Source organism: Entelurus aequoreus, linkage group LG05 (genome assembly GCF_033978785.1).
Source record: "Entelurus aequoreus isolate RoL-2023_Sb linkage group LG05, RoL_Eaeq_v1.1, whole genome shotgun sequence".
In the NCBI taxonomy this organism is placed as follows: Eukaryota; Metazoa; Chordata; class Actinopteri; order Syngnathiformes; family Syngnathidae; genus Entelurus; species Entelurus aequoreus.
Genome location: NC_084735.1, coordinates 28662269 through 28689049, shown reverse-complemented (window position 1 = coordinate 28689049; position 26781 = coordinate 28662269). Strand labels below are relative to the sequence as shown.

The 26781-nt window shown below is 39.9% G+C and overlaps 2 protein-coding genes across 2 annotated transcripts in view; one reads left to right on the top strand and one right to left on the bottom strand.

The window, feature by feature from the left end:
* The first annotated feature begins 628 nt into the window (after positions 1-628).
* Positions 629-12689, top strand: LOC133650419 (zinc transporter ZIP4-like). Its single transcript, XM_062047641.1, has 10 exons — positions 629-768; positions 4781-4982; positions 5055-5143; positions 5210-5387; positions 5466-5638; positions 5718-5912; positions 7165-7266; positions 7330-7381; positions 7450-7790; positions 12446-12689. The coding sequence occupies exons 2-10, from the start codon at positions 4805-4807 to the stop codon at positions 12572-12574; spliced, it is 1437 nt and encodes a 478-aa protein (XP_061903625.1). The 5' UTR covers positions 629-768; positions 4781-4804; the 3' UTR covers positions 12575-12689.
* Positions 12690-14465: 1776 nt separating this feature from the next.
* recql4 (RecQ helicase-like 4) overlaps positions 14466-26781 on the bottom strand; it is a 41691-nt gene continuing 29375 nt past the window's right edge. Inside the window, exon 27 of the mRNA XM_062047640.1 lies at positions 14466-14723. Within this exon, the coding sequence (XP_061903624.1) occupies positions 14602-14723 (122 nt within the window). The 3' untranslated portion in view covers positions 14466-14601. The remainder of the gene's footprint in view (positions 14724-26781) is intronic.

The window sequence follows — 26781 nt, the reverse complement described above, 5'->3', positions numbered from 1 at the left end:
GTGCAATCAGGCACGTTGTTCTGTCGGCTCGCTTTCTGTTTTGTACTCCTTTGATTCCGTGAGGAATAAATCATGTTTTTACCTGCACGCCTTGTCCGGAGTAGTCCGTCTGCATTCCTGGGAGAACGACCCCGCAGTAAGCTGCGAAAGCCACGACGTGACAATGACATTATGTTCTTTATAAGTGTATGTACACTTTTGACCACGACTGTATATTTGCAAGGCCATTTTCAAGAAGGATACTTAAGACAAACATCTTGTGAGACGAGGTTGGCCGACACCGGAAGCTATCCCTGCAGTGAAATGGTTTGCCCACGACTTTCACACGGATCAACCGACTAAGAGCAACTACAAACTACGAGCAACTACCGACTATGAGCGGTTCCACTGGCTTATACGGCGTCGAATAGGTGTTACAAATTGTGAGTTCAAATATTTTATTTCTTAATTTTTTCATGTTTCATTTGTTTTATACAATTCTTTTAATTTTGACAGTACCACGTAAGATATGTTTATTCAATGTTAAATGCACTGAAAAATTGTTTTGTACACTGTTGAGGGGTGTCAATGCCGAGTAGTGTGCAAGTGTGTTCCTGTATAGTATCTCCAGCCGTGTCTATGTGATGACATAAATTACGGTATTTTGAGAGGTGAAGTCGGACTAAGTAGGACATCACTGAAGGCCTAGGTGAGAAACGCACGGCTCGCCACTGGTTTTGACCCGATCCAGCCACCCAGTTTGGAGGTTGACAAACTTACCCAAGAAAGGTGAGCTGTATAAGAGCACGGTACCAGTCACACAGGTGCCTCCTGAGTTGTTAACTTAGTGTAGGTCAACTGTTAAGTGGTTCCAAATGCGAACTGTGACTAAAAGGTTTAAGGTTTCAGTTTCAGTTTCCCTTAATTATTAGTTTTTGACCTAAAGAGCATCCAGCAGCCAAGCTTGGAGGTTGACTATGGCGTCAAAACAGTGCCAAGATTCTCACGTGTAAAAAGACAATATGCATGTGCACACAAATGCATTTTATGTCTGTAGACTTATTTTGGGTGCTCAGACTTATTTTACGCTCGCGCTGCCTCTCTGTGCGCACGCAGCATCTTTCTGTACCCATGCAGACTGTTTGCACTTGCGCTGTGATTCTTTGTTTTCCTTTTGACGAATCAGTATTTGACATATTCACATGACATAAAAATGGTAATGTCATAATTTATTAGGTTTCAGTTTAAAACATGTATATTATATTACAAAATTCACTAATAATTGAATATTTTTTCTACAGACTCAAGGAGCACACAAAGGTAGGGATTTATTACAATTTCGATTGAAAATCTTTAAGAGTCGATTTTAAAAAATTATATAAAAAATATATATAAATGTTATAATATATATAAATGTTATAATATATATAAATGTTATAATATATATATATATATATATATATATATATATATATATATATATATATATATATATATATATATATATATATATGTATATATATATATATATATATATATATATATATATATATATATATATATATATATATATATATATATATATATTATTATTATTAGAGATGCTTTAAAATGTAATATCGGAAATTATCGGTTTCGGTTTTTTTATTATCGGTATCGTTTTTTATTTTTGTTTTTTTTTATTAAATCAACATAAAAAACACAAGATACAATTAGTACACCAACCCAAAAAACTCTCTCCCCCATTTACACTCATTCACACAAAAGGGTTGTTTCTTTCTGTTATTAATATTTTGGTTCCTACATTATATATCAATATATAACAATACAGTCTGCAAGGGATACAGTCCATAAGCACACATGATTGTGCGTGCTGCTGGTCCATTAATAGTACTAACCTTTAACAGTTAATTTTACTCGTTTTCATTAATTACTAGTATCTATGTAACTGTTTTTATATTGTTTTACTTTCTTTTTTTATTCAAGAAAATGTTTTTAATTTATGGTTTTTTTTTTTTTTTTAAAAAGGACCTTATCTTCACCATACCTGGTTGTCCAAATTAGGCATAATAATGTGTTAATTCCACGACTGTATATATCGGTATCGGTTGATATCAGTATCGGTAATTAAGAGTTGGACAATATCGGAATATCGGATATCGGCAAAAAGTCATTATAGGACATCCCTATATATTATATATACTTTTTAAGAATCTATTTTTGGATTATATACATTATTGATATTGTTATTATTGATATTGTTGCTGTTATAAATTTGGGGGTTTCCTTTTTTTTTAAGTATTGTATGTATTCTCAGTTACTTTGTAAATGTACATTAGGTTGATTAACATTATGTGATTTTTGTGAATACAATTTTAAAAATCTGTTTTAAATTTTTTTAAGCCAACACTGCATGTATAAGTTGTATGTCACCAGCCAAGAGGAGCTTTGTAACTTGTAACCAGTTTTAAAAAGGTTTTATTATAATTTGTATACCTAATAATATATTACTATAATCGTGTTGAATAGAGAATTAATTCAAAATCTAATCGTCACCTCAAGAATTGCAATCGAATTGTGAGATAGACAAAAATTCACACCTCCACACAACAGGCTCCCTCGAATTGGCTTTGAACGGGAGACACTAGGCGTTAAAAGTGACCAATCAGAAAGTTAAAATGATTCAGTGCGTGTAAAATGACTCCACGTGTAATCCTAGTGATTCGGGACCCTGCCTTTATCCCATTCCGCACGGGGACGCAAACTTTGGTCGTCTGCATGAGAGGCGAGTGTGCTATCCACCGAGCTAAAAGCCCGAGCTGGCTAACTCACTTTTGAAGTTGTCAGGGAGTGAGGTTTACTAATGTACAAACCCCGTTTCCATATGAGTTGGGAAATTGTGTTAGATGTAAATATAAATGGAATACAATGATTTGCAAATCATTTTCAACCCATATTCAATTGAATGCACTACAAAGACAAGATATTTGATGTTCAAACTCAAACTTTTTTTTTTTTTTTGCAAATAATAACTAACTTAGAATTTCATGGCTGCAACACGTGCCAAAGTAGTTGGGAAAGGGCATGTTCACCACTGTGTTACATGGCCTTTCCTTTTAACAACACTCAGTAAACGTTTAGGAACTGAGGAGACACATTTTTTAAGCTTCTCAGGTGCAATTCTTTCCCATTCTTGCTGGATGTACAGCTTAAGTTGTTCAACAGTCCGGGGGTCTCCGTTGTGGTATTTTAGGCTTCATAATGCGCCACACATTTTCAATGGGAGACAGGTCTGGACTACAGGCAGGCCAGTCTAGTACCCGCACTCCTTTACTATGAAGCCACGTTGATGTAACACGTGGCTTGGCATTGTCTTGCTGAAATAAGCTGGGGCGTCCATGGTAACGTTGCTTGGATGGCAACATATGTTGCTCCAAAACCTGTATGTACCTTTCAGCATTAATGGCGCCTTCACGGATGTGTAAGTTACCCATGTCTTGGGCACTAATACACCCCCATACCATCACAGATGCTGGCTTTTCAACTTTGCGCCTATAGCAATCCGGATGGTTCTTTTCCTCTTTGGTCCGGAGGACACGACGTCCACCGTTTCCAAAAACAATTTGAAATGTGGACTCGTCAGACCACAGAACACTTTTCCACTTTGTATCAGTCCATCTTAGATGAGCTCAGGCCCAGCGAAGCTGACGGCGTTTCTGGGTGTTGTTGATAAACGGTTTTCGCCTTGCATAGGAGAGTTTTAACTTGCACTTACAGATGTAGCGACCAACTGTAGTTACTGACAGTGGGTTTCTGAAGTGTTCCTGAGCCCATGTGGTGATATCCTTTACACACTGATGTCTCTTGTTGATGCAGTACAGCCTGAGGGATCGAAGGTCACGGGCTTAGCTGCTTACGTGCAGTGATTTCTCCAGATTCTCTGAACCCTTTGATATTACGGACCGTAGATGGTGAAATCCCTAAATTCCTTTCAATAGCTGTTTGAGAAAGGTTTTTCTTAAACTGTTCAACAATTTGCTCACGCATTTGTTGACAAAGTGGTGACCCTCGCTCCGTCCTTGTTTGTGAATGACTAAGCATTTCATGGAATCTACTTTTATACCCAATCATGGCACCCACCTGTTCCCAATTTGCCTGTTCACCTGTGGGATGTTCCAAATAAGTGTTTGATGAGCATTCCTCAACTTTATCAGTATTTATTGCCACCTTTCCCCAATTCTTTGTCACGTGTTGCTGGCATCAAATTCTAAAGTTAATGATTATTTGCAAAAACAAATTTTTTTTATCAGTTTGAACATCAAATATGTTGTCTTTGTAGCATATTCAACTGAATATGGGTTGAAAATGATTTGCAAATCATTGTATTCCGTTTATATTTACATCTAACACAATTTCCCAACTCATATGGAAACGGGGTTTGTACACATGGCACAGCCACACTGAGGTTTACTAACGTACACATGGCACAGCCACACTGAGATTTACTAACGTACACATGGCACAGCCACAATGGCTGGCCCCCATTACACAAGCATTGCCTAAAATGACTGCGCACGCGCAAAATGAGTCCGTATGCCCAGAGAGACCACGTGCACGCAGACTGTAGTTTTTACACAAAATGATTTTGCCCCTGTTTTGCCTCCAGATTTGACAAGCGTATACAGGAAAAGTGAGCTGTAAACGGGTAGCATAGGAGCCACCATGGGGCCTCCACCTGGAGCCCTAAATACTTAAACAAAGTGCCCTCCTTCTCCTCCTTTTTTATCCCAATGGTAACCAGAGGTGCGTCACAGCGGACGACATCATGACAGAGGTGGGCGCCCCGTCAGCAGAGCAGACCCAGGCGGCAGGTGCAGTTTTGGGCCGGGTCCTGTACCACGCCGTGCGAGGTGGCTGTTTTGTGAGTAGCCTTCTACCTGAGGAGAGCTTCTTCCTGGACTACATCATTCACCAAATTGGTTCTGACAATTTCACCGTCACGGGTAAAAAAAAATGTTTTCAAATTCAAGAAATGTAAATTCTAAATAAAGTATTTTCGTGGCTGCTTCCTGTAGACCTGGAAGCTGTAATGAGGACTCTAGAACTTGGGGGAGGGTTGAAGAATGAGAGCAGTTACCGGCACTCAAACAACACCTGGGATCAGGTAAACATGTCAATAAAGGTCACCTGACAACAACTCGTTTTTTTATACGTCTTCTCCTTTTCCCAGCATTGTTTTTCTGCACACGAGCTGGTGCTGATCCACGGCCTGGAAGGAGGCGACGGCGTGCTGGGTCGGTCTGACTTGGTCCGGCTTAGCCCGGCGCTGGTCCAGCAGGTCCTGAGTGGGGCTTGTGTTGCCACACAGCCACCTAATCCGGAACAAAACCAGCTCAGCATAACAGAGAGTAAGTTGCTGCAAAATGAACTTTACTTCCATGCAGAAGTGACATCTAAGTGGTGTGTGTGTGCGTGTCCTCCTTAAGGATACCTTTACGCAACCCTCGCCAACGTCGTCATCACGCTCATGTCCATGTTTGGCATCGTGTTGCTACTTTGTACGTCATCCACCAGCATCTTCCAGATGTGTATCCAGTTCTGCATCAGCCTGGCAGTGGGTTCTCTCACCGGAGACGCCTTGCTGCACCTGCTGCCCATGGTGAGCCGTACAACACACACACAGGCGCACACTCCTCAAACGCCTTCGAACACATTCACTTCCTTCACCTTTGGTGTAGTTCCTAGGCCTCCATGTGCACTCTGATGACGCAGGCTCCGAGCTGCACACGCCACGGCACCAGCCGCACGGTGACGGCGGTGCTGCTGTGTCCGACTACGTGTACAAGATGTTGGTGTTGATGGGCGGGATCTACTACTTCTACCTGATGGAGACGCTCTTCTCGCTTTTCATGCACAGACATAACCACCACGTGGTGAGCAATGATAATTAAATATTGATTTGTTAGTTCATGAAAAGTTCAATTTGTAGTAAATTACCCCTGAATATCATTAAATAAATGTTTTGGTATATTTTTAAATTTCTGGCTTTTTACATTTTTGATTGTTTTTACTAATAATTGTATAATTTTCAGCGATTTGTTGTTTTGTTTTTTTTAATTAATTGTTTATTATTATTTTCAATATTAGTTGTAACATTTTTAGCGATTCATTGTTTTTATACAGCTAAATTATTTTATTTTGGTGTTTTCCCTACATTTTTTATCATTCTTTTAAATAATATACATTGATTTGTTCATTGTATGAAAAGTTCAGTTTGTAGGAATTTAACCCATGAAGCAACATGAAAAATATGGTTTTAGTTATTAGTTTAGGCTTGTTTTGTATCTTGTTACTTTTATTAAGAATTGTATCATTTTCAACATTTTTTTTTTATATATCAAAAATGGTTTTATTTTGTTTTTCTAAAATTTTAATCGTTTTAAATAATTTGTATGTTTATCATGATATTTCAATATACATTTTTCACAACTATTACTATAATTCTTCACTGATTGGCTGGGATAAATCACATGGTTCTCCTGTCTTACAAGGAAATGTATTGTAAACTTCCTAAGTTCCTAATATGGTTCTTTACCTAATAAAGGTGTTATATTTATTTTATAGGTACATCTGCATAATTACAAATATATTTGTATCATAATAATTATTTTAAATAAATAACTATATACATTAATTATAATGTATACATTTAATATAATAATCAATAAATATATTATTACAATTATCATTGTAATACATATATATATATACATATACATATATATATATATATATATATATATATATATATATATATACACACACATACATATATATATATACACATATATACATATATATATATATACATATATATATACACATATATACATATATATATATATATATATATATATATATATATATATATATATATATATATATATATATATATATATATATATATATATATACATATACATATACATATACATATATATATATATATATATATATATATATATGTGTGTGTGTATATATATGTATGCATATGTATATATATATTAATACTAATATATATTATAGAAATAAATATATATTTTAAAGTATTAATTGTAAATTGATAAAATAATTCATAATAAAATATCTAAATAATTGAATTTTTTGCTTTCCATGATCAACCAGGTCGCCTCGGAGCCTCACCACTGCGACCACAGCAGAGTTTTAGAAATGTATCAGGACAAGAAACAAAAAGATAAAGTACATTCTGCATCAAAAACTGAGCTGGTAAGATATATTGTCAATTCTGTCCAAATGATTATGAATATAAATATTATCACTACCTTTCAGGTGATTGAGGAGGAGCACCATGACACATCTGTTCACAAAGAGAGGGCCACAGGTGAGGAGACATGACATCATGACTCAGCACTATTTAGCATTGACCCATTTGACTTTGTCGCCGAGCAGATCAGCACATGCTGCCTTACTTGATCACTTTAAGCGACGCCATCCATAACTTCGCTGACGGTTTGGCCATGGGTGCCGCTTTCTCCCTGTCGTGGAGGTCGGGTTTGGCCACGTCCCTGGCCGTCCTCTGCCACGAGCTGCCTCACGAGCTGGGAGATTTTGCCATCTTGCTGCACAGCGGCATGTCGGTGCGGCGGGCGCTGCTCTTCAACGTGGGCAGTGCCATGTCCTCCTTTGTGGGCCTCTACATCGCCCTGTCTGTGGCCACCGACCTAGCCACCAAGCAGTGGATAGCTGCCATCACTGCAGGCCTCTTTCTCTACGTGGGCCTGGCTGACATGGTGAGTGCACCTGTTTGGGGGCATATTTCGATCTTTAACATTATATTATTACCGGTACTATTAGAACCCACAAAAACCTAATGTCACTGCCCCACATACACACACTCAGTATGTTCCCATCTACGCACGTGCCAGTCTTCCCAACGTGACAACCCAGTTTTTTGGGTGTTATTTTTATTTTTTTATAAAATAGTTCAGACAAATCTCTTTTCTAAGCTGCCACCTTATCGTGGTAGAGGAGTTTGCGTGTGTTAATGATCCTGGGAGCTATGTTGTCCGGCTTCTATGCCCCCTGGTAGGGTCTCCCAAGACAGACAGGTCCTAGGTGAGGGATCAGACAAAGAGCAGCTCGAAGACCTTTATGAAGAAGAAAAAACTGTCACGGCTTGTCACACCAGGCCATGCCTTATTTTGAGTTATTTGGCATGGCATTTTGGTGTCTCATCCTGTTTTAGTTAGTCCTTCCTGAAGTGACTTGACTCCTGCCTCAAAGCGCTGTCAGGTTCACCTGAGTTAAGTTAATCAACAGCCTATTTGAGCCAGCCTCACATTTTAGTCATCCCCCCAGTGTGACAGAATTCTTGAGCCAACAAGTGATTTTGCATTGCAATACACGTAGGAAGAATTTGAGAGAAAAGTGTTCAAGGAATTGGAAGCGTTGAAGGACTCACCGGAGAATCATCCTTTCTTTAATGAAACTGTTTGGCAAAGTGCTGAGCCGGCACGTTGTCGATGAAGGCGCAGCCAGCTTCGTCTCGCTGTCACAAGGTGGAGCCCACTCAACCTCCTCTGCTGCAAGGGGCTCAAGCGCTTCACCCTTCCTCTCCTAAGGGGGTTGAATACGGGAACCCCATTGACCCATACTTGCCAACCTTGAGACCTCCAATTTCAGGGGGTGGGGGGCGTGGTTAAGAGGGGAGGAGTATATTTACAGCTAAAATTCACTGAAAGTCAAGTATTTCATATATATATATATATATACATACACATATATAAGAAATACTTGACTTTCAGTGAATTCTAGCTATATACTGTGTATATATATATATATATATATATATATATATATATATATATATATATATATATATATATATATATATATATATATATATACATATATATATATATATATAAAGAAATACTTGAATTTCAGTGTTCATTTACACATATACACACACATAACACTCATCTACTCATTGTTGAGTTAAGGTTTGAATTGTCCATACTTGTCCTATTCTCTGTCACTATTTTTCTAACCATGCTGAACACCCTCTCTGATGATGCATTGCTGTGTGGCACGCACAAAAGTGCTTTCATCAAATGCACTAGAGTCTGGAATCTTCCATCTCTCCCTAGCATGGCCCAAAACCGGCCAATCCTTGCTTCCTGAGGAAAATCTTCACTGCCAAGCACTTGGTACTCCACTACTTCTTCCCGGAGGCTATCCAGGTCCAATCGCAGCTGCGGCTTGGAACTTACAAGCGTATTTCTTCATCTTACTCGTCGTCGGCGTCGCCATGGCTGTATCTTCCTCGTTCTTCTGCTTCGTCTCCTTGTTGTGTGTGCAGTTGTGTTCTCTCTAAAAGCCGTAGATGTTATAACATGATTGGGCAGGCACGCTGTTTATATTGTGGGAAAGCGGACGTGAAAACAGGCTGTCCTCACTCAGGTCCGCTGGAGGCCACGCCCCCTCCAGCTCCGGCTGTAAATCGGGAGATTTTCGGGAGAATATTTGTCCCGGGAGGTTTTCGGGAGAGGCGCTGAATTTCGTGAGTCTCCCGAAAATTCGGGAGGGTTGGAAAGTATGCATTGACCACTTTGCCTCCTTATTCACGGCTTAGGCTATTAGCCAGTGTAGCCCAAGCGCGGAAGAACAGGATGATGCCACGCCACCAGTGCTCAAGGCACGTGCAAGAAAGTGTGAGCGACTGGGGCGCGCAGCCACGCCCCCACCAGGTGACTCGTTTATCACAGACTTTTCCTTCCTGGATCACGCAGACATGCTGGTGGAGAAACCTGGCATGGGATTTTTTTCAAGGGCGAAGACAAAACTGCCAATGACTCAAGTTCCGCCCAGAGTGATTTTCCAGCTTCCCAAAGCTGAAGCCAAGGCTTGACCAGCAAAGAGGCGATGGGCTGGGTTGGCAATTATTTTTGCCCCCTGGGTCAAAGCCTGCACGTTGGAGTTCAACCCAGTAGACGAGAGGGTAGCTTCCCTCCGCCTTTGGGTGGGGGGACGGATCCTGACTGCTGTACGCACCAAACAGCATCTCAGAGTACCCGCCTTTTTTGGATTCCTTCAAGGGAGTATTGGAGAGTGCTCCCTCAGGTGATTCCCTTTTTCTGCTGGGTGATCAACCTACATATTGGCAACGACAGTGAAACCTGGAGAGGCGTGATTGGGAAGAACAGCCGTCCGGATCTGAACCCGAGTGGTGTTTTGGTTTTGGACTTTTGTGCTCGTCAGATTGTCCCTGACAAACTGAACACAATGTTCAAATATAAGGGTGTCCGTATGTGCACTTGACACCAGGACACCCTAGGCCGCAGTTCCATGATCAACGTTTTAGTTGTCATCGGGTTTGAGGTCTCATGTTTTAGACACTTGGGTGAAGAGAGGGGCGGAGCTTTCTACCGATCACCACCCGGTGGTGAGTTGGTTCCGATGGTGGGGGAGGATGCCGGACAGACCTGGAAGGCCCAAACGTATTGTGAGGGTCGGCTGGGAATGTCTAACAGAGTCTCCTATCAGAGAGAGTTTCAATTCCCACCTCCGGGAGAACTTTCAACATGTCACAAGGTAGGCGCTGGATATTGAGTCTGAATGAACCTTGTTCAATACCTCTATTGTCGAGGCGGCCGATCGGAGCTGTGGCCGCAAGGTGGTTGGTGCCTGTCGTGGCGGTAATCTCAGAAGCCGCTGGTGGCCAGCCGTGAGGGATGCCATCAAGCTGAAGAAAGAGTCCTATTGGGTCCTTTTGGCTCATGGGACTCCGGAGGCAGCAGACAAGTACTGACAGGCCAAGCAGTGTGCGGCTTCTGCGCTCACGGAGGCACAAACTCGGACGTGGGAGGAGTTCGGGGAAGCCATGGAAAACGACTTCCGGACGGCTTTGAAGCGATTCTGGACAACCATCCACCGCCTTAGGAAGGGGAAGCAGTGCACTGTCAACAATGTGTAAGGATGGTGTGCTGCTGACCTCGACTGAAGATGTTGTGGATCAGTGGAGGGAATACTTCAAATACCTCGTCAATCCCACCTACACGTCCTTCTATGAGGAAGCAGTGCCAGGGGAATCTTTGGCGGGCTCTCCTATTTCTGGGGCTGAGGTTGCCGAGGTAGTTAAAAAGCTCCTCCGTGGCAAGGCCCTGGGGGTGGATGAGCTCCGCCCGGAGTTCCTTAAGTCTCTGGATACTGTGGGGCTGTCTTGGTTGACAAGACTCTGCAACATTGCGTGGACATCAGGGGCGGTACCGCTGAATTGGCAGACCAGGGGGGTGGTTCCTCTCTTTAAGAAGGTGAACCGGAGGGTGTGTTTCAACTATTGTGGGATCCCACTCTTCCCGGTAAGGTCTATTCAGGTGTACTGGAGAGGAGGCTACACCGGATAGTCGAACCTCAGATTCAGGAGGAGAAGTGTGGTTTTCGCCCTGGTCGTGGAACTGTGGACTAGCTCTATACTCTTGGCAGGGTCCTTGATGGTGCATGGGAGTTTGCCCAACCAGTCTACATGTGCTTTGTGGACTTGGAGAAGGCATCGGGAAGTCTTGTGGGTCGTGCTCAGAATATGGGGTATTGGACCGTCTGATTGTGGCGGTTCGCTCCCTGTTGGATCGGTGTCAGAGCTTGAGGGTTGGACTCTGCCAGAGCTGCCCTTTGTCACCGATTTTGTTCATAACTTTTATGGACGGATTTCTAGGCTCATTCAGGGCGTTGAGAAGATCCGGTTTTGTGGCTGCAGGATTAGGTCTCTGCTTTTTGCAGATGATGTGGTCCTGATGGCTTCATCTGGGCAGGATCTTTAGCTCTCACTGAATCGTTTCGCAGCCGAGTGTGAAGTGACTGGGTTCAGCACCTCCATATCCGAAAAAGGGAGAAGTGGCATCTCCGGGTTAGGGAAGAGATCTTGCCCCAAGTGGAGGAGTTCAAGTAACTCGGAGTCTTGTTCACGAGTGAGGGTAGAGTGGATCGTGAGATCGACAGACTAATTGGTGCAGCGTCTTCAGTAATGCGGACAATGTATCGATCCGGTGTAGTAAAGAAGGAGCTGAGCCGTAAGGCAAAGCTCTCAATTTACCGGTTGATCTACGTTCCCATCCACACCTATGGTCATGAACTTTGGGTTATGACAAAAAGGACAAGATCACGGGTACAAGAGGGTGAGAAGCTCTGTTATGCGGGAGGAGCTCAAAGTAAAGCCGCTGCTCCTCCACATCGAGAGGAGCCTGATGAGGTGGTGCGGGCATCAAGTCAGGATGCCACCGGACGCCTCCCTGGGGAGGTGTTTAGGGCATGTCCGACCGGTAGCAGGCCACGGGCAAGACCCAGGACACGTTAGGAAGACTTACATTCCTCCAAGTAATGCACAATTTTCCATTGTGATACAAAATGGCGTAAAAAGAACCACTTTTTGTTCTATTCCCCCATCCAGTTGCCCACCATGGTGCACATTAACTCCAAGAGGCCGTGGATGATTTTTGCAGTGCAGAACGTCGGCCTCCTGAGCGGCTGGGCCATCCTCTTGGTGCTGACGCTTTTCGAGGAGAAGATTAGCTTTTAACGTCAGTGTGTTCGTGAGGTTAGTGTCATGCTAAAGTCCATTAGATTTGTTATGAGGGCCATATTCATTATCACCTAAATTAGGGGTGTCTAAAGCGTCCCACAGATAGTTTTTATTGGGCCACGAAAATTTTATTAAACAAATTTAAACGCAGTCTGCATCAGGATGAAGGATAATACAAGACACGTTTAAAAGAAAAAGGTTGTTTGCTACGTTAAAATATTAAAAATATTGGCCTAGTTATTCAACAAAAATTGGAATAAAACTGCTTGTGTTTTTTGTTTTTGTGTGTCACGAGTGGTAAATTCAAACAATAAAATGATGGCCAACGTGTTGGATTTTATTTTTAGTGTATTACACAATAAATTTCAAACAATTCCACTACAATACTCTGACATTTTTACAGTACAGTGTATTTATTATAATTGTATTTATTTGAATTTTACATGTATTTATATAATGTTGTATTATTTTTCAGTTTAGGAAAATGATCAAGTAAATGTTTTTGTTTTACCTACATTATTTCTATTAATTTACCTTATCGTTACACATTCCAAATTATTTGTAAACAATATATATTCATTTATTTTTATTTCTAAACTGAAATATTTAAATGTACATATTGTTCACAAATATAAAGGATGTATTACGTTTTTCATATATGACAATACTAGTTCAGGTATTTATTTCAATACAAATAATTGTACTTTTAGAAATTGAATTATAGGCTTGTGAAACCCTTTATTTTTTCATGTTAATCATTATGCAACGACATTACAATTGAGCATCAACAATCAATTCCACTACAATACTCGTTTACATTTTACAATACAATTTGTATTTATTAAAATTTTAATATATAATATTGTATTTATTTGTTTAGAGTATTTTTTTATCATTTTAGGAAGTAAATGTCCATTTTATTATTTACTTGATACTTTTTAAAATGAACATTAAATTTGTTTTATTCATCATTACACTTTTTTTGTTAATTTTTGCAGATTCAATCATGTCATCGTTATAAATATTTACTTTTTTACATGTCATTATTAATGGTACAGGTGTTTATTTTAGAACAAATAATGTACTTTTGTAATGTAACTACATTCCAGATAAGTCATTTTGCAGTATTTTTACACTGATTTATTCATAATTCTAATTCTATGGATGTTCTTATTCATCCAGGTCATTGTCATCTCAGGGCATTCAGTCGATCACAACTGGACTGTTTGGTTTGTCTTGGAAGACGTTTCGCCGCTCATCCGAGTAGACTTCATCAGTTCGTGCTCATAGACTTAGATTGGTCACATCTAGGACTGACCATTTAAGTCTAACGAATGCTCTGAGATATTTAACTTCACCATTATTACATGTTATAATTTGTATTTGCATGTTATATATTCATTCGCAAATTAAATAAAGTCAAATGTTTGGTATGTTTTAGATGCTTGCTTTCCCCTTTGCACGTAGTTGTGTCCAAACTGTTAGTAGAAAGTTTCTTTTATCATTTGCCTCATCTAATCTCCACTTCGACAAGGTTACATGAACGTCTTCATTAGGGACAGAGTCCAGTGACAACTCATCACACACATTTACAGTACATACATGATACGGTAAGTGTGTGATGTGACTTCAATGACGTTGCACAGTACAATTCATGTGCTGATCCTTTAAGCATCAAATGTTGCAAATGACAGCACAGAGTCCTGCTGACTGAAGAAAACATTGCACTGCTGTCAGCTGTTTTTTTTAAGCCACTTATAACTTTCAATTCTGCAGAGATCCTCTGCAGAATATTAGAAACACAGCTAACCAGAATGGTAAACAATGGCTATTTGAACATTTTGAGCCTTAAAATTACAGAATTTTGATTGGAGTCTTGCACTGGAAGTTGTACTTTAATGCAGCATCAAGTTACCAAACACAATTGCAATGTTAGAAAAATACATATTTTATTCAGTCAGTCATAGGTGAAAAGGTCTTTTTTTTCAACTTGATAAATATACCTATTTTTGTAATGGCGTGGCTCACTTAAACTGGATGATCTCCTGAGTGGCAATCCTGATGAGCTGATTGAAATCAAACTGGATGTACTTTCTCCAGTAGCGTCGGTCTCTGCCGTAGGTTTGAGCCGGATAACATGGACTTCCTGCATAGAAAAAAATGGAAAAACTATTTCACAAATTATTAACAAATCAAAAGTTGACATCTTTATTTCCTCACTATAACAACATCAAACAGCTCAAAACACTTTTAGCATGAACGCTAATGTGGCTAATCCAGGTTAATTCCTCCCAGTGGCCTCACTTACTCAATGCTGCTATCTAGTGGTTAGACTTAATTTAGTAAGTTTTCAAACCCTGTTAATGGCTCAATTAGCACCCAAAAAATAGAAAAAGAAAAAGAGCTGCTCTCGGGCAGAAGTCGGGGTACACCCTGGACAAATAGCTACCTCATCGCAGGGGAGAACAGGCAAACTCCTCACAGAAAGACCTGGAGCCTGGAAATCGAACCCAGGACCTTCTAATTGTGAGGCATGAGCACTAACCACTTAACAACCATGCTGCCCATTTCGAAAGTTCCCTATTAGGGTACACTTGGAAAATCGTCATTAACCGTCCACCACATGACTTATATCACTTGTAAACAGAGAGACGGGGGTTGAGGTGGACGGTGAGCTCGAAGTTAACATGAGTGGAATTACTTAGAGTAGACATTAAAGTGGAGCAGCAAAGTGCAAGGAAAAGAAAAGAAGAGAACAAAAAAAAGCCTAATTACAAACCCCGTTTCCATATGAGTTGGGAAATTCTTGTTAGATGTAAATATAAACGGAATACAATGATTTGCAAATCATTTTCAACCCATATTCACTTGAATATGCTACAAAGAAAACATATTTGATGTTCAAACTGATACTTTTTTTTTTGCAAATAATCCTTAACTTTAGCATTTGATGCCAGCAACACGTGACAAAGAAGTTGGGAAAGGTCGAAATAAATACTGATAAAAGTTGAGGAATGCTCATCAAACACTTATTTGGAACATCCCACAGGTGAACAGGCAAATTGGGAACAGGTGGGTGCCATGATTGGGTATAAAAGTAGATTCCATGAAATGCTCAGTCATTCACAAACAAGGATGGGGCGAGGGTCACCACTTTGTCAACAAATGTGTGAGCAAATTGTTGAACAGTTTAAGAAAACCTTTTCTCAACCAGCTATTGCAAGGAATTTAGGGATTTCACCATCTACGGTCCGTAATATCAAAGGGTTCAGAGAATCTGGAGAAATCACTGCACGTAAGCAGCTAAGCCCGTGACCTTCGATCCCTCAGGCTGTACTGCATCAACAAGTTGAAAAGCCAGCATCTGTGATGGTATGGGGGTGTATTAGTGCCCAAGACATGGGTAACTTACACATCTGTGAAGGCGCCATTAATGCTGAAAGGTACATACAGGTTTTGGAGCAACATATGTTGCCATCCAAGCAACGTTACCATGGACGCCCCTGCTTATTTCAGCAAGACAATGCCAAGCCTCGTGTTACATCAACGTGGCTTCATAGTAAAAGAGTGCGGGTACTAGACTGGCCTGCCTGTAGTCCAGACCTGTCTCCCATTGAAAATGTGTGGCACATTATGAAGACTAAAATACCACAACGGAGACCCCCGGACTGTTGAACAACTTAAGCTGTACATCAAGCAAGAATGGGAAATAATTCCACATGAGAAGCTTAAAAAATGTGTCTCTTCAGTTCCCAAACGTTTACTGAGTGTTGTTAAAAGGAAAGGCCAGGTAACACAGTGGTGAACATGCCCTTTCCCAACTACTTTGGCACGTGTTGCAGCCATGAAATTCTAAGTTCATTATTATTTGCAAAAAATAAATAAAGTTTATGAGTTTGAACATCAAATATCTTGTCTTTGTAGTGCATTCAATTGAATATGGGTTGAAAAGGATTTGCAAATGATTGTATACCGTTTTTATTTACATCCAACACAATTTCCCAACTCATATGGAAACGGGGTTTAAACAAACACTGGACACATACTTTGTTTGTCCTCAATGAGGTGAATTGTTGGGAGCCAAATTTCCAGGTAACAATTCAATTTAACAGTTGCTGAACTACACTATAACAGGGTTTCTGCGTGGCATTAAAAGTCATTACGGTAAATGGATTTTGTGAAAATTAGGGCCTTAAAGGGTAATAATTTTTTTTTTGCCTATTGTTCACAATCATTATGAAAGACGTGACAATGGATGGATATTTTTTTCTAAATATTAAATAAACATGAATAAATGTCCGCTTACAACGGAGCCAATAGGAGGTCCTCTATGCCCCCCATAAAATCCAATAAATAACCATTCAAAAACCACCAACAATACTCTATTTACATTTTCTGACTTGAATATTAACCAAGTATTAGTGATATTGTTATTATAAGCGCTAACACAGACAAACTATTTATAGCGGTGACATGATCATACCATGTGTCCTTATGTTTACATCATCAAGTAGTCTGCTGTTTCCTCGTTTCCTTGCTCCCTGTAAGTTTATCCTAGATCATAAATCATGCCTCCCACCTGGACAGAAGAAGTCCAAATAGGTATTCCGACAAGTTGGTACACTTTGACAGCCATTTAGGACCCAAAAATGTCCAGAACAACACGGAAAAAACGCTTGGTCCCCCCTACCGCCCTACCCTGTTTCTTCCTGAAGATTATGAGTCATTCTTCACCTAAAAGGGAATATATGAACATCCCAGCAGTCGGCATCCTAATGACAGCAGACCTTGCACAAGTAAGTGAGGTTTTATTACTGCCGTCGTTGATAAATTGCTACGTCTGTCTGTGTGTTTATTTTCTACGGCTGCGGCTTTCAAACTGAATACAAGAATTGTTGTAAGGTCCGGTACGAACGCGTGAAAAGAGCTGCCTCAATACAGCAAAATAAAACTGCTCTGGGGGCCCAAACATTGCCATTCTTTAGTCACTGTAGGCGTGTAGTCCTCAACTCTGACACCATGTCGTGTTAATGAGGAAGCTGAGCTTGTTTCATACACGACTCCCTTTAGCCATCTCCACTTCAGCACTCATGAGCTAACTTGCCTAACATTGGCAGGTCTGCTGGTGGCTCACCTCATGTGACCTACGGTGGCCTAGGATGGTCAAACAAGACAATTCTCACAAGACCCCATCTCTTATTCTCTGACATTCCCACAGTAAATTAATTATAGTTCCTTCCGCTGCCTGACACTTAATACATAACTTGCTATCTAATATACCCATTTTCAATCAATCAATCAATCAATGTTTATTTATATAGCCCTAAATCACAAGTGTCTCAAAGGGCTGTACAAGCCACAACGACATCCTCGGTACAGAGCCCACATACGGGCAAGGAAAACTCACCCCAGTGGGACGTCAATGTGAATGACTATGAGAAACCTTGGAGAGGACCGCATATGTGGGTAACCCCCCCCCCTCTAGGGGATTTTAAATAACAGAAGGTGTAAATTACCATTTATTCAAGATATATAATTGACTCAGCTTATTTTTAATGCATCTAAAGGATGCAAATATCATTCTATGGTGTCTTTTTCTAAAATGCTTAAAGGCCTACTGAAATGAAATTTTCTTATTTAAACGGGGATAGCAGATCCATTCTATGTGTCGTACTTGATAATTTCGCGATATTGCCATATTTTTGCTGAAAGGATTTAGTAGAGAACATCGACGATAAAGTTCGCAACTTTTGGTCGCTGATAAAAAAAGCCTTGCCTGTACCGGAAGTAGCGTGACGTCGCAGGTTGAAGGGCTCCTCACATTTCCCCATTGTTTACACCAGCAGCGAGAGCGATTCGGACCGAGAAAGCGACGTTTACCCCATTAATTTGAGCGAGGATGAAAGATTTGTGGATGAGGAACGTGAGAGTGAAGGACTAGAGTGCAGTACAGGACGTATCTTTTTTTGCTCTGACCGTAACTTAGTGTGGAATCCAATGAGCCCTTGTACCTTTCTCCTTTTTCTATTGTGGATCACGGATTTGTATTTTAAACCACCTCGGATACTATATCCTCTTGAAAATGAGAGTCGAGAACGCAAAATGGACATTCACAGTGACTTTTATCTCCACGACAATACATCGGTGAAGCACTTTAGCTACGGAGCTAACGTGATAGCATCGTGCTTAAATGCAGATAGAAACAAAAGAAATAAGCCCCTGACTGGAAGGATAGACAGAAGATCAACAATACTACTATCAGGAGACACCGAACCAAACACTGGACCTGTAACCACACGGTTAATGCTCTGCCGCCTGTCGAAGCCTAGCAATGCTGTTGCTAACGACGCCATTGAAGCTAACTTAGCTGCGGGACCTCGTCAGAGCTATGCTAAAAACATTAGCTATCCACCTACGCCAGCTCTCATCTGCTCATCAACACCCGTGCTCACCTGCGTTCCAGCGATTGACGGCGCGACGAAGGACTTCACCCGATCATCGATGCGGTCGGCGGCTAGCGTCGGATAGCGCGTCTGCTATCCAACTCAAAGTCCTCCTGGTTGTGTTGCTGCAGCCAGCCGCTTATACACTGATCCCACCTACAGCTTTCTTCTTTGCAGTCTCCATTGTTCATTAAACAAATTGCAAGAGATTCACCAACACAGATGTCCAGAATACTGTGGAATTTTGCGATGAAAACAGAGCTGTTTGTATTGGGATACAATGTGTCCGAATACTTCCGCTTCAACCATTGACGTCACGCGCAAACGTCATCATACGTACACGTTTTCAACCGGAAGTTTCCCGGGAAATATAAAATAGCACTTTATAAGTTAACCCGGCCGTATTGGCATGTGTTGCAATGTTAAGATTTCATCATTGATATATAAACTATCAGACTGCGCGGTCGGTAGTAGTGGGTTTCAGTAGGCCTTTAAATCAGTCATCCATTTCCAAACACATGCATCATTTGCATTCCTAGTATGATGTTCATTCCTTATTCCATAAAACGGTTATACTATTTAGTTCATTTTTTTAATTGTATCTTAATTAAAAATGTATCCCCCAAATGTTGGCTATTTTAAGGCATATTTTCAGAGTATATGCATTTTTAACAGTATGTTTTAAAGAGATGTTTTAACATTCAAAAAACTACTTCTTGGATGTATTGATCAACTAATTTTTATTTAAGGGGCTTTGTGGGCGGAATAGAGGCGCTCCCATTGACTCCATTATGTTAGGATCAGGATAGTTTGCTAAGGTTTATTTACAACTTAAAATGCATAAAAAATAAAAACATGTGTTCTTGTCTTATATACGGATTGTGAATGATTAGAAAATAAGAAAATACAAATTCAGATCCCTTCTAATAATTTTTCTACATCCTGTGAATGCTTTGGCGAAAGCGATAAAATAAAAACATGTCGGGAAAATGCAAATTTCAGCAAAAATGGCTGGCTGGCTAACTTTTCAAAACCTGGTTAAAGCTTGTCGATGGTAAACCCAGAGAGGCATGTGTATGTTGTAAAATGATCTAAGAATGAGCTTTATTATTTGGGTTTAGAGGACCCCGTCATGGGCCCGCCCACGGCCTGGCTCTGACTTGTTCCGCCACTGGCGCCCACTATTTATGGCAATGGAGGAGACAATGAAACATTAAGAAATAACATCCATCCATCCATTGTCTAACGCTTGTCCCTTTCGGGGTCGCGGGGGGTGCTGGAGCCTATCTCAGCTGCACACGGGCGGTAGGCGGGTTACACCCTGGACAAGTCGCTACCTCATTGCAGGGCCAACACAGATAGACAGACAAAATTCACACTCACATTCACATACTAGGGCCAATTTAATGTTGCCAATCAACCTATCCCCAGGTGCATGTCTTTGGAGGTGGGAGGAAGCCGGAGTACCCGGAGGGAACCCACGCAGTCACGGGGAGAACATGCAAACTCCACACACAAAGATCCCGAGCCAGGGATTGAACTCAGGACCTTCGTATTGTGAGGCACATGCACTAACCCCTGTGTCACCGTGCTGCCCCTAAGAAATAACAGTAGGTTAGAAATATGTGAATGATACGTTAGCATTGATAGCTCGAGTTGTTGTGTAGCTAACTTAGCTTTCTAATGTAAGACAATAGTGTCACCGTCATGAGGCAAAATAAAGAATGATTTTCTTAAAACCTACGATTAATTGGATCAGTGCCTATTGTGTTTGGAAATGGACCAGTTAGCAATATATAATTGTTACGTTTGCGATGTCGCACGTAACGTGGCTTACTTTACTGCAGCCGACTTGAGCTTCCATTGTTCAAAGCAGCATCAGTGAAAGTATTAACATGATGTAGAATAGAAAAGCATTTTACTGTCAATATACACATGGATATGTCCAGGATTTAGCGAATGCCGACTCAGTGTGAGGGGGAGTGGTGAGGAAAGATTAATTTGCACCAAACAACTCCTCCTCTCAAAACGAGCTGTTATAAAAGGGATAAAAAATATGGCTTACAAATAGATCTGTAAAACAAAATCTATGCAAATCTTTCACTAAAGAACCATCATTACATGTTATGTAGACCAGTGTTTTTCAACCTTTTTTGAGCCAAGGCACATTTTTTTCATAAAAAAAATACGGAGGCACACCACCAGCAGAAAAAGTTAAAAAAATGAAACTCCACCAGGTTGTCTTGCCTTATTTTGAGTTTGTTGTTGTTTCCTGTGCGTAGTGCTTTACTTCCTGTCTTGCGCTGTTATTTTGGTGACATTTTCTGTTTGGTTCTCCTGTAGCAGCTTCACGCCTTCCTTTGAGTGCTATTGCCCGCACCTGCTTTGTTTTGGCAATCAAGACTATTTATGTTATGCGTACGCTATCCTTCTTCGTGGGGACATTGTTGATTGTCATGTCATGTACGGGATGTGCTTTGTGGACGCCGTCTTTGCTCCACACGCTGTAAGTTTTTGCTGTCGTCCAGCATTCTGTTTTTGTTGACTTTGTAGCCAGTTCAGTTTTACTTTTGTTTTACATAGCCATCCCTAAGCTTCAGTGCCTTTTCCTATTTTTGGTTTGAGCTTTACATATCTTTTTACCTGCACGCTGTCTCCTACTGTGCTCTGCATATTGGGATCACGACAAACCATCCTTGACGCGTTCCCACTTCTACAAAGCAATGAACTACCTGCTGCCACCTACTGGTATGGAGTATTACAAGATTACCCTGCCAAGCTCTACACAGCACAGGCACTAGACAACGGCACATTATTATGATTATTGATTTGCAAAAAATATTTTTTGGACCAATTAGGTGAAGTTGCATAATTTCCCACGGCACACCAGACAATATCTCACGGCACAGTGGTTGAAAATCACTGATGTAGACCAAAATTAGGCGTTTTAAAAATTAAAAAACAATCAGAATATGACCCCTTAAAAGGAGGTTGCCTGTTTTGAAACAGACAATATTAAAGGTTATCATACATCATATCATATGACTCAATGTAGTACTGCACATGACAACCACAATGTAATAGTATTGGTTGCTAAGACACAGGGTTTGGAGGCCAGCGTCATGTAAAAAGAGAATATGGCCAACTCAGGTTAAGGCAATGTCCTCAAGGATTGGTCAAAAAGCACTCACGTGACTATAGGGCGCCATCACTACTACCAACTTTGAGCTGATGCTACGGTACGTGTTTGCGCTGCTATTTCGTTAGTTTTTTGACGTGTAAAAATGTCCTGTTGTGCCGCATGGGGCTGCTCCACCCGCAAGAATTGTGGAAAGATTTTACATCGCTTTCCCAACAACCCGTAATATAGACAAGTATGGGAAGTGAAGATTCGTGAACAACAATGGAAAGCCACCAATTACAGGGTCTTGTGCCAGGTAAACACATGATACAACATCTGTGTTTTGTTCAGGAGAGAACACACAGAAACTTATACAAATAATAACATAGGAAATTAGTACATTTAAGAGATGGTTTGACAAAAGCAGACTATCTTTGAATCTCAGTAAAACTAAAACAATGCAATTCGGTAACAGCAGAAGAGAAAGTCAAACACAAATACAAAAAAGAAGGACATTGAATGAGTGAAGAAAACCAAATTTTGGGTATAATAATATATGACAAAATTAACTGAAAATCTCATAAAAATATACAACATAAAGTGGCAAGAAATAAATAATGAATAAAGCAAAATATGTTCTGGACTAAAAATCACTCCATATTCTCTACTGCTCGCCAGTGTTACTATATCTGGGTTATTGTGCAGCAATATGGGGAATTACCTTAATAAGTGCACTTATTCACTTACCATGTTAAAAAAAAAGAAAAGTCCGTTGGAATAAAACATAATGAGTAAGGCTGAAACGACGCGTCGACGTAGTCGACGTCATCGGTTACGTAAATACGTCGACGCCGTTTTTGTGCGTCGACGCGTCGCATATTTACGTCACACTACCGTCATGGCGGAGCGCAAAGCAGACTGTGCGAGCGAGGGGGAAAAAATCACGCCAAAAGTGGTCAAAAGTGTGGGAGTATTTCAATACACGGCCTAATAATGTTGTTGTATGCACACTGTGTCGAGCGAAAATGGCCTATCATAGCAGCACAACGGCTATGAACGAGCATTTGAAAAGAAAACCATCAACTAGTCAATCGTCCGCGCGAGTATACGTTGTCATCATTACACAAAAACATGAATGTGTCATTTGTATCTGCTAGGGGTGTAACGGTACGTGTTTTGTATTGAACCGTTTCGGTACGGGGCTTTCGGTTCGGTACGGGGGTGTACCGAACGAGTTTCTAAGCTAAAGCTAACTTTAGCTGCTAAAGTCTTAACAAGCTGCTTCGCTCCTTCTGCGGCTGCCTCTGTCTCAGCACGCAGCATTGTCCCACCCACACAACCATCTGATTGGTACACACAAAGCGTTATACAAAGCGTTATCAGCCAATCAGCAGTGCGTATTCAAAACGTTACCAGCCAATCAGCAGTGTGTATTCAGAGCGCATGTAGTCAGCGCTTCAGCGTGGAGCAGATAGGTGTTTAGCAGGTGAGCATCAGGCAGTGGACTCTCCCCAAATGATAATAAACACCTCCCAGTCAACTACTAGTAACATCACTATGAGCTAGGGATGGGCGATACCACACTTTTAGGATTCGATACGATACCGATACTTTATCTTGCCTTTTCATCGATACCGATACCATTAATTTCTTATTGGCAATTTTTGTCAGTCAAAAATATTATTACTATTGTTATCATTTAAGACAAATCACAAGACAAATACAGACCATTTATACCACATGTATTATGGTCAATATATAATAAAAGTCAAATTAAAATAAATAACATAAATATGAAAAATAAATTAAATATTATATATAATAATAATTATATATAATAATAATTAGATATTAGGGCTTTCCAATTAACTGTCAAATCCGAATCGCAAGAAGCTGCAGTTATTTTTTAAAGTTTGTGATATAATTAGCAATTAATGAAATATGAAATAGGTTAATGTTTTCGAAATGTAAGAAATGATGTTACAGATTAAAACCAAAATCACATTCAATCATATATTTCAAGATTTTCTTGGAAAAAAATAAAACTGTAATGCAAAGATGAAGAATCTCCAAATGTTATCCCTTTCTTATCTTGTTTTAAATACTCAAGCAATTTTCAACTAACAGTAAATTCCCCTGTGTGGAAATTATTTGAATTCAGGATAATCATTTAAACAAAAATATTCAGTAAACATTACTAAAAAAACAAAAAAACAATGCCTGTTTTAAGTCAACAATTGGACAACACTGGATATGCCTGGCTGCATCGCTGTCGGCTGGCTGTGTGTGTGTTGCACGTTGACGACGCTCATTCGCTGTCTCCTGTCACGTGACTGGGCCAGCACTATACTCTGCCAGGTACAGGGGTGTCCCAGCACATAGTAAGTTAAGTAAGTCATCAAAAACATCTGAAAGTGATGTTTGCACCCCCCACACGCCGTTTTTTGGTTTATATCGATACTTTTTTCAGAAAAGTGATGCCAAATGAGTAGCGTGTGAGTATCGATATATCGATACCACAGGATCGATACGCACATCCCTACTATGAGCCCGTTGACCTTCTAGGAATATAAACTGGAGCTCAGCTCACTCGCAGTCCTGGCTTGAGGTGAAGGCTACCGGTAATTAGCTCTCAGTTCCAGCCACATCGACCCCTTCTGAGCGCTTATTTTCAGCTGCTGGGAATATTGTAAACAAGAAAAGAACCAGAGCATGTAGACATGCTAACCTTTCTTCATTACAACTGTTAGTCACTCACTGGAATGAGTAGAATTGGTTATTGTGTACTGTGTTGGACTGGATGTTTATTTTGCACATTTTAAAAGCAATACTTAATGTTTACAGTGCTCCAGAATATTTAGATTGGCACTTTTTTGTATTGGATGTTTATCTTTATTTTTGCACATTTTAGCAAATAAGCAATACTTTCACTTTTGTTGAAATGTTTACACTGTTGTTACAGAATATTTCGTTTTGCACTTTTTTGCATTGGATGTTTATCTTTATTTTTGCACATTTTAAAGCAAAATAAGCAATACTTTTACTTTTCAAATGCTTATACTATTGCAGAATATTACGATTTGCACTGGATGTTTACTTTTATATTTGCACATTAAAAAGTAAATAAGCTACTTTTAATTTTGTTAAATGTTAAAAGTTTTAAATGTTTACATTTTTACAGAATATTTTGTCATGTTGTTGTCAATGTTGACTGAGTGGCCATACTTTTTTTTTTTTGTAAATAAAAGCCATGCCTTTTGAAAAAACTGGCCTACATTTATTTTTTCATCTTCATTTTGAATAAAAAAAATAATCGGTAAAAGGAAAAATAATCTATAGATGAATCGAAAAAATAATCTATAGATTAACCGATTAATCGAAAAAATAATCTATAGATTAATCGATAGAAAAATAATCGTTAGCTGCAGCCTTAATAATGAGACATACATACAGTTAGGGCTGGCCGATATATCGAATATACTCGATATATCGCAGGTTTGTCTCTGTGCTATATAGAAAATGACTATATTGTGATATTCGAGTATACGTTCTCACGCAGTTTCTTTTAGCTGCGGGCATTACACTACAGGCTCTTCTCACTCTTTCTTGTCTCTCCTTCTCACAGAGACGTAAAACAAGTGCACCTTCTTACATACGTCACATACTGTCACGCGTGCAACACCAAAAACCCTCGCAGAGCAGAGAGGTAGCGGCATGGTAACATTAGCTGTGATGCTAGCGGAGTGGTAATACGAGAGAAAGAAGGTGCGAATCTGGTAACAAATGAAGGAATAATTATTTCCCAAGAAAAACAGCATGGGGTCCATCGTCTGGCGGTGGTTTGGCTTCAAGTGGGAAGATGTCGAACAAGTATGCGGCAAAATCGTTGTTACAAAAAGTAGCACCTACTGCTAATTTGTGGTATCATTTGAAAAGTCACCCGCTAGAGAATGAGAAGTGCTTGAAACTCCGCATGTCAACATCTCCTTTCGGTGCCACACCCACAAAATGCCCAAGCAACCATTTCCAGATCAACACCGTATGAAAAAAATAGTCAACAACAGAAGGAGATAACATCCGCAGTAACCTACCACATAGCAAAGGACATACACTATTTGATTTCCTATTATGCAGCTCATTTTTATTTGACAGTTATTGAAATATCTTGTGTGACATCATGCACAAAAGTGAACTTTATTTGTTTTAAACTATTGTAGTTGCGTTCTGTACAAAAAGTGCACTTTAATTTAGTGTTGTTTTGATAAGTCCCCTTAGTGACATCATGCACAAAAGTGCACTAATAGCTTGTTTTAAAATGTCTCTGACAATCTTGCATTTCCTGTTTTGAAATTACATGAATGTTTGTGCCACTGCTTAATAACTGTTTAATAAATACTTTTTTGGTAAATTGACTTAGTTGTGGTTTGCCTCTCTGCATGAAAGTTTAAAATTAGCATATATTAATGCAGTATGAACAAGAATGTTTTAATGTAGACACATAGAATCATCATACTGCTGTGATTATAGGCATCAAACGTTAATTCAAGGCTAAGGCAAAATATCGAGATATATATCGTGACATGGCTTAAAAATATCGAGATATTAATAAAAGGCCATATCGCCCAGCCCTACATACAGTG